Source organism: Onychomys torridus, chromosome 7 (assembly GCF_903995425.1).
Source record: "Onychomys torridus chromosome 7, mOncTor1.1, whole genome shotgun sequence".
NCBI classification, from domain to species: domain Eukaryota; kingdom Metazoa; phylum Chordata; class Mammalia; order Rodentia; family Cricetidae; genus Onychomys; species Onychomys torridus.
This window is the reverse complement of record NC_050449.1, coordinates 25,813,078-25,826,405: the sequence shown is the minus strand read 5'-3', so window position 1 is coordinate 25,826,405 and position 13,328 is coordinate 25,813,078. Positions and strand designations below refer to the sequence as shown.

At 44.5% G+C, this 13,328-nt stretch overlaps 1 protein-coding gene across 4 annotated transcripts in view; it reads left to right on the top strand.

Annotated features, from left to right (window-relative positions):
- Aplp2 (amyloid beta precursor like protein 2) overlaps positions 1-11,495 on the top strand; it is a 72,964-nt gene extending 61,469 nt beyond the window's left edge. For 2 of the 4 annotated variants that reach the window (XM_036191931.1, XM_036191929.1), the window contains 7 exons: positions 2,132-2,231; positions 2,887-3,039; positions 4,544-4,579; positions 7,078-7,163; positions 8,132-8,206; positions 8,564-8,719; positions 10,073-11,495. In XM_036191931.1, the coding sequence (XP_036047824.1) occupies positions 2,132-2,231; positions 2,887-3,039; positions 4,544-4,579; positions 7,078-7,163; positions 8,132-8,206; positions 8,564-8,719; positions 10,073-10,174 (708 nt within the window). In that variant the 3' untranslated portion in view covers positions 10,175-11,495. The remainder of the gene's footprint in view (positions 1-2,131; positions 2,232-2,886; positions 3,040-4,543; positions 4,580-7,077; positions 7,164-8,131; positions 8,207-8,563; positions 8,720-10,072) is intronic. The other 2 variants (XM_036191932.1, XM_036191930.1) reach the window with 1 other exon arrangement.
- Positions 11,496-13,328: the final 1,833 nt, after the last annotated feature.

The window sequence follows — 13,328 nt, the reverse complement described above, 5'->3', positions numbered from 1 at the left end:
AACAGCATCATCCATATTAGCAATTCTGCGGAAAACCCAGCTCTCCTGGGAACTGAACTGTAAGTCTGTTTTCAGCTTGTGATGTCAGTGAAATGGGACCACTGAGTTACATCTGTCGTAGTCTGTTCCCTGGGCTGCCTGAGTACACAGTGTAAAAACACTCAGCTTGATACATGATAAGTATTCCTTATCCAAATATTTAGGACCAGAAGTATTTCTGATTAGATATTTTAAAAAAGGTTCACTATGTACATAAGATATTCCTGGGAGCTGGAGAGAGGCTCAGTGGTTAAGATCACTGGCTGCTCTTCTAGAACACCGGGTTTGATTCCCAGCACCCATATAGCCACTCACAATCATCTTTAACTAGTTCCAGGGGACATGCCCTCTACTGGCCCCTGGAGGTCCCAGGAACAAATGTGACATGCAGACTTAGATACAGGCAGAACACCCATACACATAAAATAAATCAATCTCGGAAAATATTTTCCCTTTGGTCTGACCAAATTTAAGCCTGAATTGGTTTATGTTTCATATATTTTTAGTGCTCCTGTGATTTGAACCTATCACTCAGGCTCTTCAGGGCAAAGGTTTCTATAATGACCGATTCCACCCTGTGTTTCTTGTCCTCTCAAATGGCTCCTTAATTCATCTGAGGAAGTAAAAATGGTATCTACATGTGCTTGGACTCCGGGCAGCACATTGCAATTCCATTTGCATTTTTTGCAAAGGCCCTCACACTTGTGCTTTCCCATCAATTTATTTGATTGGCAGAATGGCAAATACAAAATTAAATTGCTTCCATCTTGCTTTTAAAGGTCAGAAGCACATCAATCTACAGTAAAAGCATCTTTAATTTTTTCCATTTTGACCCTTCGTGTTAATGGCTTCAGGGCTGTCCAGTCCACTAGTGTTGAGCGCCCTCTTTAGAGTAAGCTCCATCAGTGCAAGCTTAGGCTGGAGGGGTAATGTGGCCATGAGCTTGCTGAGCTGTGAGCTGCTGCAGCAGAACTCCACTGTGTCTTTGAATCACATCACCTGTCTTTTCTACTTTGGATGCTTTTGTTGTTATCATTGGATTAACAGCCTTTGCATTCAGGAAAGTAAGAGCTAGCATAGATAAATCTTTCTTCAGCACATGAAAATGGGTTATTCATGCCTTATCGTGAATTTTATTTTAAAGAACCACAATTTAAATAGGAATAAATTAGTCCTGGTCTGGTTTTTTTTGTTTGTTTGTTTTGTTTTGTTTTGTTTTGTTTTGTTTTGTTTTCCTTCGAGACAGGGTTTCTCTGTGTAGTTTTGGTGCCTGTCCTGGATCTCCTTGTGTAGACTAGGCTGGCTTCAAACTCACAGAGATCCGCCTGGCTCTGCACTATCACCATCTGGCTTGCTTGCTTGTTTGTTTGGAGTCCTGGTCTTCACCTTAATCATATTAGGTAGTTGTTTTCACCAAGCTGTATCCATGAGCAGCCTTCCTGCCAGTAGTCCAGTTGTGTGTGTACCTGCTCGACTTTTCCTAGTGGAAAACAGTGACTGGCACTTCCCCTCTCTCTCAGACTCAGCAGAGTTTTTATTAAAATCTAGCACCCTACAAACCAGGGCCCTGACTCAGTATAGTTAGTGACAGTTGTAATTGTCTTGTATAAAAACCAAATCAACTGACTAGTGAGCTTTTTTTTTTTTTAATTTTATGTGGATGAGTGTTTTGCCTTTATGCATTCCTGGTTGTCTGTGGAGGCCGAAGAGGATGTCTGATCCCTGGAACAAGAATTAGCAGGCAGTGTGAACTCCTGTGTGGGTGCTACACATTGAATACAAGTCTTCTGCAGAAGCAGCAACTGCTCATGTCCACTGAGCCAGCTCTCCAGCTCCTCATGACCATATTCTAAAAATGACCTTTTTTCTAACTTTGAGCCCCCTCTGGGGATAAATGACTATCACTTACACCATGTGCTGTCTTATGCTTTAGAGGTTTGCTAGTCTGGCAAGGAAAAGTAATAGACTTTCTAGCTGTTCTGCTTTGTCCAGTAGCAAGTAGAACCTTTGGGTCTGTGGAACTATATGTGGGTTTTTCCTCCTGACCTCATAGTTTTCAGTGACAAGGCCTTTCCCCATACTGTACTTCTAGGTGATGACACACCTCCATGTAATTGAAGAAAGGAGGAACCAAAGCCTTTCTCTGTTGTACAAAGTTCCTTATGTGGCTCAAGAAATCCAGGAGGAAATCGGTGGGTACTAATTATATCAAGGCCAGACTGGACTCTTGATGAGGCTCAGGAGTGATGGCTGGGAAGGATGAAGTAAATAAGGAGTAAGCAAGGCTGGTGAGGTAGGCATTAGCACACCATGGTTTCAGAAAATCTGGAATTGACTAGAGGTTTACATGATAAGGCCGAGGAGTCTCTGAAGGCAAATGTACTGGCCTGGAGCCACAGAGCCCTTGAATTTCATTGACCTTCACTCTTAGTAGCGGAAGAAACTCTAGGGTGTGAAATTGCAGAGGCCTGGGGTGTTTCCTGTTACCAGTTTACTCTGTATATCATCCTGTCTTCTGCTGTGTGTTTCAGGGTAAAGTGGTTTACCAGTAGACAATATCTGCTTGAATTCTTGTTGTGGTAGTAGAGATACAGATAGTGAAATAATCCAAAAGGTGTGAAGTTGCAGTTATGTGTGATGACTTACCTAGAGATGGACCATAAAGTCAGGCAGTTGGCAGGAGGTAGATATAGGCAGGAGTTAGGAGGAGGTGGGTGGCAGACTGTGGGGCTCTTGCTAGGTCTTGAGCTCTGGGGTGACAAAAATTGGCCTTTTTTAGAGTGCTGGTCCTGTGCCTAGACTTGGTTCTAAGCACTGCTTCTCTGCTCCCTGCTGTATTTTTGTTAGATGAGCTCCTTCAGGAACAGCGAGCAGATATGGAGCAGTTCACCTCCTCCATCTCAGAGAGCCCTGTGGATGTCCGGGTGAGCTCTGAGGAGAGTGAGGAGATCCCGCCGTTCCACCCTCTCCATCCCTTCCCATCTCTGTCTGAGAGTGAAGGTATGTATGGTCCTCAGAGCCATCCCTAGGAGCAGAGGCGAGGAGAAGGAACTAGAAAATGGAGTACATGTTTAAAAATCTGCTTGCCTTGAGGAGGGTGTGTCATTGTGAGAGGCGGGGGAAAGGAAGGTATGGATTTCCCAAGCACCTGCTGTATGTGGGCACTGTGCTGGCTTCTGTAGGGAAGTAGTACACTTGATATCAGGGAAATCAGAAAGATTTCTCACATTTTGTTGATTTCTCACACTTTATAGCAAGCCTTCTCTTGTGTGATGTCCCTTTTACATGGGGTCCCTTTGGGTTGTTAGTTATATTCCATCATTATATTCCCCAAACAGTCTTGGGAGGCAGGTTAGGGGAGAGGCTGAAGAGGTGCCCTGACTGGCTCAGGCTCCCATCTCTGATGTGTGGTGGTGAAGAAGCTGTATCCTTTGATTCACAAGCATGTTTTCCTTTATTCTCTTGCTAGTTCTTAGGATCTAAAAGTGTCCCTGAAAATCAAGAGTCTGTACCAAAAATAAACAAGCTGCTGAGACTTGTGCCCTAAGACTAGTTTGCATAATCAGATTCTATTTCCTGCTACTGCTGATGGTGAGGGTGGTAATGATAAAAATGGCCCATGGCTTTGGAATCTTAATTTTGTGCCAGCTTTCGTTAAGCATTGAACTTGGATGCCTTTCATTCAGACCTCAGAGCACTCTTTGAAGGTAGATACTGTGGACAGGTGTCCCTTTTGGAGACTCTGAGGTTTGAGCAGATTAAATACTTGTCCAGGGTGTCACATAGCTTAGATTCAAAGTGGAATTGAATTCACACTGACAGTTCAGTCCCTCCAGCTTCTGGGATACGGTCACGTAACTGATTAGATATCGTAGCCTAGTGCAGCTACAAGACAGTGGCAAGATGTGCATCCAACCCGCCTTTAAGAGTTGAACAGAAAAACCATCATAACTTGTTAGCTCAGAGGTTGAGATGCACTGCTCCTGACCTTCCAGTACGAAGGACTCGAGCCTAGTGGGGCAAGTAGGGTCAGGTCACTCCATCCCTAACTCTCACTCTCTAGATCCCAAACCTCCATGAGGCTGTGGGGTGGCCACACACTGTGCAGCTTCTCTAGGCTTTGTTTGGGATTGGGGCATTATGGGTGAAGCCCAGCCTAATAGTACCTTGTCTCTTTGTCAGCGAACCACAATCAATACTAACTTCATTTTTTGCTGTTTTCTAAAAATAATAATAGTTTGTGGGGTAAGCTAAATAATATGGGACTCTTTCAAAATTTCTCTTAATAGGCCCAATCCTGACTTCCCACTTTTCTCTCTCATCAGGGACATATCTAGCGATTTCCTATTTAGATTACTGTTAGTTTGTTTATGGGATTATTATTTTTTTTTTTAAGGAAAAATGCCTTTTGTTCACTTTATAGAGAGGAACTTAGAAGGAAACCATTTTCTTTCTTAATCTCCTTTTGTGCTATTTTGTTTTTTATTGTTTTCCTTTCTGCTAGACACTCAGCCGGAGTTGTACCACCCAATGAAAAAAGGTTGGTTTGTCAAAGATGTTCCCTTACGACCTCCATTCCTTTTCACTTCCCCAGCGTGTTGGAAGTTTCATTTTGTGTCTCATACCCCCATCTGACTTTCCCCGCCTCATTTCTTCAGCCATGGCTGAGTGGAGCTAGAGTAGCCCTGCCTCCATGTTACTAACAAACTCCCTGGCTTTCCTAGTGTGCAGAGTCTAGTCACTGTGTGACCACCCGACCTTGGCTTTGGGGATGTCCAAGAAACAGATGCTTTACTAAGTCTTTGTCTGGGTAAATGTCAAAAAAGTATGTCAGTTTAACAAATGGTTGTGTATAGCTAGGCTATATAAGAAAGAATAGGTTTAACTTCTACAGTCAGGTAGACTAAATTTCCCTCTTTTTTTCTCTCATCATTACCAGTTGCCTTTCCCCGGTTAGCTGTCTTTCCCTCCCATCCGTGCCCCTTGTCTCATGTTCCTGCGTTGTGGTATTCCTTAAACACAGTGCTGCTGTTGAAAGAGGTAGAAACAGGAACTCTAGGTGCAGTGAGTCCACAGTCTTCAAAGACAGTGTGTGCTGCAGGAAGCACTGTACCGACTGCACTGTCATCTTGTTTACCCACCAAACCTCCCTCTTGGGCAGGATTTTTTTGCTCAGTTTTATAGATTAAGCAGTTGAAAAAGTCACTGAGGTGTTGCTTCCTAAATCGGCAGGTTTAAGAAGTAGAGGACCCAGGTCTGGACCCAAGGCTGTCTTCACAGCCCATGTCGTTCTACTGCCTGAGTTGCTAGTGACAGGTGCAGAGTCCTCCAGATGGCTAGCTAGTCCCCTCTCTTGAGTCATTGACAGTAGTGTCTCTTTGTGTAGTTTATGAGCTCGCTCTCTCAGCTTTGGTAGTCTGGTCATGGGTAGACCAAGTGAGACTCCCTGGCTCAGAATTTGGTGTTCTGATTTATGCCATATTTTATTCTTAGAATCAAAAAGTCTGATCTAACTCTTGTGAAACTCTTTGCGTGTTAGTATTATTCAACTGTGTCTCCTCCTCTTGCAAATCACTATGCTAATGTTCCTCTCAACTGTATGTCTTAGGTGTTAAGCTTGACTGGCTTTTGCTTTCCTACTTAAAAGAATGCTTTGGGACAATGTAACTACTAACTTTGGTCTCTTGAAGTCATTTGTGTGCATTATGAAACCAAAGTAAGCTTAGGTGGTGTTGAAGAAAAGAGCCACGAGTTACAGCACTGACAAACCTTAGGACAGCCTGGACCAAGGCAAGCCCTTGGATGAGCTGGTTCAGTATCCCTTTGTATTCTGAGACTCTTGCCCTTATGACTTAAAACTATGAGATGAGAAGAGCTCAGAATTAGAATTTAGTAGTCTTGTGTAATGAGTTAATTAACTAGACTGCAAGCTCAGGTAGCTGCATGGCTGTTATTAATCTCTCCTGTTGGTTTTTGTTTAAGAAAACAAGTCTAGTTGTGAAATGAACAACTTCGTTATGGCTGGGCCTCGTATTACTGCCTGCCTTTGGCAGCTCCAGGACAGCAGTGCTGAATGTAAACTCACATTGGAATCTACTCACTTGCAGGCAGTTTCCTTAGCATGTCAAGTTGGTTACCAAGTCTCTTTATAAAAGATTCAAATCATACATCTATACAAACTAAATATAGTTGTTAATAAGAACTTTGTGATAGCTAGGAAGCATATGCTTGAAACTAAAAATAAAAAGGATATTTCTCTCTCTGCGTCTGTGTGGAGTCCAGACATGCTGCCGTTCTATGTGCCACACGAGTGCTGTTGGCTCAAGCCATTTCTGACCTTGAAAAAGGACAGTTGCTATCCTTGCTCTTTCCACCTCGATTACAGTCCTCTCTGTTGATGAGCTGCTTTCTCCTGCTCACCCAGTCTTACCATTTAGGATGTAACTCTGTAGGATCCAAGTCTGGGGGAGAAAATCCAGTGAGAGACATAGAAGGAGATCGATAATTACAAACTGACTTTAAGTGCTACAGCCTGGAAATGTCTCCCCAGAGAGCCTGAAGCTTGAAGGGCAAATAGGAGGACTTGAGGGTGGAAGGTGGCAAGGGTTGATATTTAAAGCAGAAGCAATTTCTTATGGAGAACACTGTTAGACTCAAAGCACACATACAGGTAGACATACACATTCCTTCATGCATGCACTAGGATCTGGATACCAAAGAATTGTGTTGTTGGATAGCTGGTGCTCATTACAGTATGTAAATGTAAGGGTTGGAATCTGTTTTCCATCCTGGACACCCTCAGCTTCTCCAAAAACTTGCATTCCATTCCTCTAGGTGGGAGAGCAGTAAGCACCCTGTCTTCCTTCATCAGTCCTTTGCAATGCTGTACCATTCATCCCTGCAAAGCACAGTGCATTCTCAGACATGCCAGTGCGGTGACATATGGAGTCGTGGGCCTCAGGCAGGGACTTGCTGCTTCAGAGAGACTGGCCTGAGGTGGGCTGCCTACAGACTCAGCTGTGAACGTTTTCTACACAGGGTCTGGAATGGCAGAGCAAGACGGTGGACTGATTGGTGCAGAAGAAAAAGTGATTAACAGTAAGAATAAGATGGATGAAAACATGGTGAGTCGCCTGTTGTTTGCACGGCACATTTCCTCTTGTACTCTGGAGCAGGTGCATGGTGGTTAGGACTCCAGGTTGATGAGTGTGCCAGTTCTCCACGGCGTAGAAGGGAGGGGACCAGTGAAGCTGCTTTTTCTTGAGTGCTTCACCTCCTACTGTACAGTAGAAAAACTCATCTGCAGCTGGAGATATAAATCACGTATCGGAGGCTGGTTTCAGGGACGTAAGAATGAAGTGGAAACTGGGTACCATGGAGCTCTTGTTGTTTTCTTACGTTGTTGTTCTTATCCCTCCTTGCTTTCTTCTGGTGTTTTCTGTCTACTTCCTTTTTATTTTATTTTATTTTATTACTCTCAGCTGAATTTTTTTTTAATTTAACTTGGGGGGTGGTCACATGCATGCCATGGTGTGCATGCACAGGCCAAAGGACAATTAGGAGTCATTTCTCCTTCTGTATAGATCCCAAGGACCAAACTGAAACGGTCAAGTTTGGTGGCAAGCACTTGGACCTGCTGAGCTGTCTTGCTGGCCTGAATTCAGTATTTAAATGTGGTTTGTTAGTTATCTGTCCTGAGCTTTGTCTCTACCACAGTTGCTTCGAGGAAAGTTCAGGTAAAGAGCTGCCTGGAGCTGGGCATGGTGGTGTACACCTTTAATCCCAGCCATTGGGAGGCAGAAGCAGAGGCAAGCAGAGTTCTAGAGTTTGAGGACAGCCAGGGATACACAGAGAAACATTGTCTCGAACCCCCACCCCCCCCCCCCCAAAAAAGAGCCTGGCTAGACTAGCACCTTACAACACCTTTGCCCATACTTACGGTACCCTCCTTGTGGAGATTTGGAGAGTAAATTTGGATCAGTGTGACCAAAGAAACAGCTTCCCAATCCTATATGGAATAAAAAGGAAGTGACATTTATGTTTCTTTCTCTCCCATTTTCTGAGTAGATGCTAATAATTGTGACTGTTTCAGGTCATTGATGAAACTCTGGATGTTAAGGAAATGATTTTCAATGCCGAGAGAGTTGGAGGACTAGAAGAGGAGCCGGTATGTGTTTAACTTCAGAACGGAAGGGCAGTGTTCATTCTTTACCCTTTCAGTCATCTTAGCTCAAGGAGAGAGGAAAGATCCCTGGTGGTAAGTTAATAAGGGACTCTTAGCCTGATTTCCTGCATTTCTACGTAAGAATGCAAAAAGAAAAAAAAAAGAAAGAAAGAACGAACATTTCCATGGAAATTAGTGGGCACCTCCCTGATCTGCTGCTGATTGTGGACAACGCAGGATCTTTGTGTGGCCCTGAGTTTTTGAAACAGGCTGAGAGGCACCTGGTCCTCTTTGGGTTTCCTGACTCAGACAGCCAGGTGGTTACCAGGACTTTGTTTCTTACATGCTTTGTTATTCCAGGAATCTGTGGGACCTTTGAGAGAGGACTTCAGTTTGAGCAGCAGTGCCCTTATCGGCTTGCTGGTTATTGCCGTGGCCATTGCTACAGTCATTGTTATCAGCCTGGTGATGCTGAGGAAGAGGCAGTATGGCACCATCAGCCATGGGATTGTGGAGGTGAGGACTGGGCTGCCTTCTTTCTGCCTTGGCCTGAGCTGATGAGGGTCTACACTATTGGGTGTGGGGGGGCATGTTTTGTGCTGGACACATGACCGTCAACAGTTGTATCACTCATTGGATTATTAGGTTACATTTTGTAGATCAGCCATTGCTGTGTTGTATTGCCCTTGTTTCAAGGGAGTGTCACCAACTTTCAGCATCCATTTGGGTTTTAGTCAGTTAAATGGATCAATATCAGAAGTTCATAACATTTTATGCTTCAGAAAGTAAAAATAATATTACTGTTTCCCTGGTGTGTTTTTTAGAAAGTGAGAAAGGGTGTGTGTGTGTGTGTGTGTGTGTGTGTGTGTGTGTGTGTGTGTGTACACATGCGTGTACGCACTTGTTTATGTTGCTGGGGATTGAGCCAGAAGCCTTGGGTATGCTAGGCATGTACTCTGTTACACTCACAGACCTTTCTTTCATAATGGCTGGGGATGGGAACAAAAAGCAAATGCAAGCATCTTGCTTCTTCTGCATCTGGCTGGCACCTCCTTGACTCTGCCCTCTTTCCCATCATTCTCAGTTTGGATTGCCCACCTAACTTACTGCCCAGCTACCGCCAGTCATTGTTTTATTAAACAAATTCGAGCGACAAATCTTTACAGTGTGCAAGGGGATTATTCCACAGCAGACAGGCAAGTGTCAGTACTGGAACCTGTAGAGTTCCAAAGCCGGAAATGACTACAGACCATCTGGCCCCTCTCTTTATTTCATAACTGAGCATGACATGACTTGCTTCCGATAGCCCAAAAACGAAGTGTTGGCCAGTTGTCACTGTGGCTTCCAAGAATCTGGTCCTTTAAGATAGTTCAGTCACTAGCACAGTGCACCTCAGTTCCACTTAAGTTTCTCAGAGGCCTGCAAAGGGGGACACTGCCTTTCACATAAAGACAAGTAATAAAACCAGCACATGAGCCTGAAGAACTGACTTGCATACTGGGGACAGCCTCTGTAATGGCCTGTCATTTTAAATTGCTCATTTGGATGAAGTCACATGATGTGCATATAGAAATCAGAGGACTGTTAGAAGGGGTCTTTCTCTTTCCCTGTGGATCCCAAGGACCAAACTGAAATTGTCAAGTTTCTCAGTGAGCTGTTTCTCTCACTTGGAACAAGTTTTCAGATCTCTGACCTTTTTCTTTCCTCCCTTCTCTATGTCCTTGATACCAGCTCTTGTTTGGTCTGTCCGATAAAAAAGGATGCTGGGCTGCTTTGAGTCTCACGGGATTGGACAGTGACTAGCTTGATGTCCTGGCGCTCTGCAGGTCTCTAGTCTGCCACAGTGACCTGCAATCTTTGTTCCCACAGGTTGACCCAATGCTTACCCCAGAAGAGCGTCACCTGAACAAGATGCAGAACCATGGTTATGAGAACCCAACCTACAAGTACCTGGAGCAGATGCAGATTTAAGGACAGGATATGTGTGACACCCTGGCTGGAGGCCGGCGCAGGTGGCTAGAAGAGGTTGAGCATTTGTGTCTGACTGCTGACCACCAGTGGTGCCAGGAGGCCTCGTCGTACATCCTGCTCTCCTGGATTGTTAAGACTATAAAGTACTACTGTAGGGTTGCAATCTCCATTCTTTTAAATGGGTTAAAAATGTTAATATAACAATATATGATATATAAACCTTAAGTGAAATGAAAAAAATGATCTATTGCAGATATCTGATGGATGTAGTTTTCTTTTTTTAAATTAGAAATGCCACTTCTATTGTATTGTCTCACACATGCTCTATATAAATGGAAAATGTTGATTTTTCGATGATAGACTATATACACAGGCTGTTCCCGTTACATAAGTCAGTTCTTCAGGCTCATTTGCTGTGCTGGTTTTATTATTTGTTTTTATGTAAAAAGGCAGTATTCCCCTTTTCAGGTTGCTGAGAAACTTAAGTGGAACTGAGGTGCATTGTGGTACAGTTACTGAACTATTTTAAAAGTATAGTTTCTTTGGAAGCCTAATGTTTCCAGTGCTGGGTGTCTGGGTGCTTCTGTACTAGCGGGGCTAAGGCACCTTGAGCTAGCCCAGTGCATACAGAGATCCACTGTGCTTTCCTTCAAATCCAGCTCTTCCACAGCAGCCAGCCTGTAGTCAGTGTGTGCTGTTCTTCCACTGTGGTTTACTGTAGCTCGTTACCATCCCCTTCCCTGTACCAGGTGCATCCAGATGTGCAGCCCCTCCTCTCTGGACATCTCCCTCCAATGCACTGACCCGCTGCCCTTCTTGTACCTCACTTCCACTCCCAACACTCTCCCCAGCCCTTGCTGTTCACTCAGAGAATAATACCATAATATGGGGCTGAGGACCCAGGAGAGTTCACAGGAGGCGTCTTTATATGAAAGGAGAATGTTCTGGGTTGTACATGAAACTGGATCTGTAGACACTGTGGAAATCTTTGAAAATTTTTGTTTCCTTCACATGAGTCTGTAATGCTTTTATAGCTGAAGTTGATGCTCATAACCTTTGGAGTTTTGTTGTTTGTTTTATTGTGTTTTATTTTAATCTGAAGGTTCTGGTAACCTGTTGTAAGTTTTTTATTTTGTTTTGGGGTCTTGTGTTGTTATTATGTTTTGTATTTTTCTGTGATTTCTTCCTCTTCTTCCTCCCCCTTGGCCCTAGCCATGCCTCCCACTATGCACAGATTGAAACTTCACCTACATACTCCTTAGTATGATCTGTGGAGAATGTACAGAACTTAACCACATCAATAAACACTTTAACTCCCCAAGCACCTGTGTTACTGACTGGCATTGATCTGCGATGATGGGGCTTTCTGGTCCTGCTTTGGGGATGAAGAATTACAGCCTGAATTACAGAGGCCATAGTAAGTCAAACCAAGAGCTCCATTTTTGTTCAAAGAAGAAGAAAGTGGCTGGAGAGATGGCTCAGCAGTTAAGAGCACTGGCTGCTCTTCCAGAGGACCCGGGTTGGGTTCTCAGCACCTATATGGCAGTTCACAACCACCTATAACTCTAGTTCTAGGAGATCCGACAGCCTTTTCTGGCCTCCATGAGCATCAGGCACATACATGGTATGTTACATACATGCAGGCAAAACACTCATACACATAAAATGACTAATTTTTTTTTCCCCAATCAAGGAAGCTGGATGTTGTGGCTCTAATCTCAGCACTTGGGACTGTTGAGTTGAAGGCCAGCCTTGGCCATGTAGCAATCTGGAGAGCAAAGGAAGAGGAAGGAAAGCCTGCCTATGCAAAACTAAAGTCAGACTGTCAAATACTGTAAGACTTCCTCTGGAAGCTGTCTGTGGCTTTGGTTTCTGCCTTTAAGTAACTTGCCACTAGGAGGCCTCCTGTGTTCATTGACTTAGGTGTTAACTGCTCACAGAGCTTTGTGCCCCAGCACTGTTAGTTAGCACCCAGTCTTTAATGCTGGGCTACTCCACGAGTCAATACATGTTAGGATACGTGTAGTTATTAGGGTCATACCACATAGTCTGCATGTGGCCATACATATGAGCAGTCTTTCTCTGGACACTGGGGTAGGGAGCGACCGCTGTATGAGTTTCTAAGCTAGGAAGCACCTTGCCTGAGCCTCTCAGCACTCCGGTTCTGTAACAGCCAACACCTCTCGGCTGCCTCTCCTATGACGTCCCCTCAGGTTGCTGCCCAAGAGTCATAGAACTTTATCTTTGGAGTGCGTTTCTCTCAGCGCGCTCTAAAGAAGTATCACTGGACCCTCTGTTGCTGTCTGGGAAGCAACTTTGCCATTCTTGTTTATTTGGTGCCTGTTGTCTGCTCACTGATTCTCAAGCTCGGTGGGGCTCGGTCATCTTCACAAACCAACGACCCCTGTCCAAATTCCATCCCACTGGTCAGCTCTCAGAACTCACCAGCACTCAGCCGACAATGGCACACGTTCAGAGCTCGTAAGAGGACCGTGCATGACCCACATGGATTGGCTACAGCGGAAGTCGGATCAGAACACAAGAATTACTGCAGCTAGGCCCCTGTCTCTAACCCTGTACAGATTTACTTTGCACTCAGCAGGGCATGGACTCGTTTAATTGAACCCTCCTTAAACTGTAGAAGTAGCTGTATTTATGGTAGCCATATAGTGATTACATTTTCTAAGGAAACACCCACAGAAATGTAAATCAGGACCTGCCCTTTGACCTCTCCCTAGGAGGACAGCTCCCTCGTGGGTACAGAAAGAAACTTACTCATCTCCCGGTTTCTGCTTCGATGACTAAGCTGTGACTTCTGGGGAATGTGGCCCTGCCCACACTGCAGAGAGCCTCAGGTGCTATATAGGTGTGAAGGTCCTAGCTGCCTGTCTGCTCTCGACTGCAAATCCAAGACCAGCAGCTGAGGTCTGTGCCAGACCCGGGTATGTGGATGGTCTGTGGGGGTTCAATTGCTGTGACAACGGATCCCCTTAGTTTAGAAGACACAGATTAGACTAATGAATGAGTCCCTAAGATTCCAGAGGTTCTAAGGGGGCACACTCATAGGAACATACCGTCAAGTTCTTTTTTTTGGTTTTGGTTTTGGTTTTGTTTTTGGAGACAGGGTTTCTCAATGTAGTTTTGGTGCCTGTCC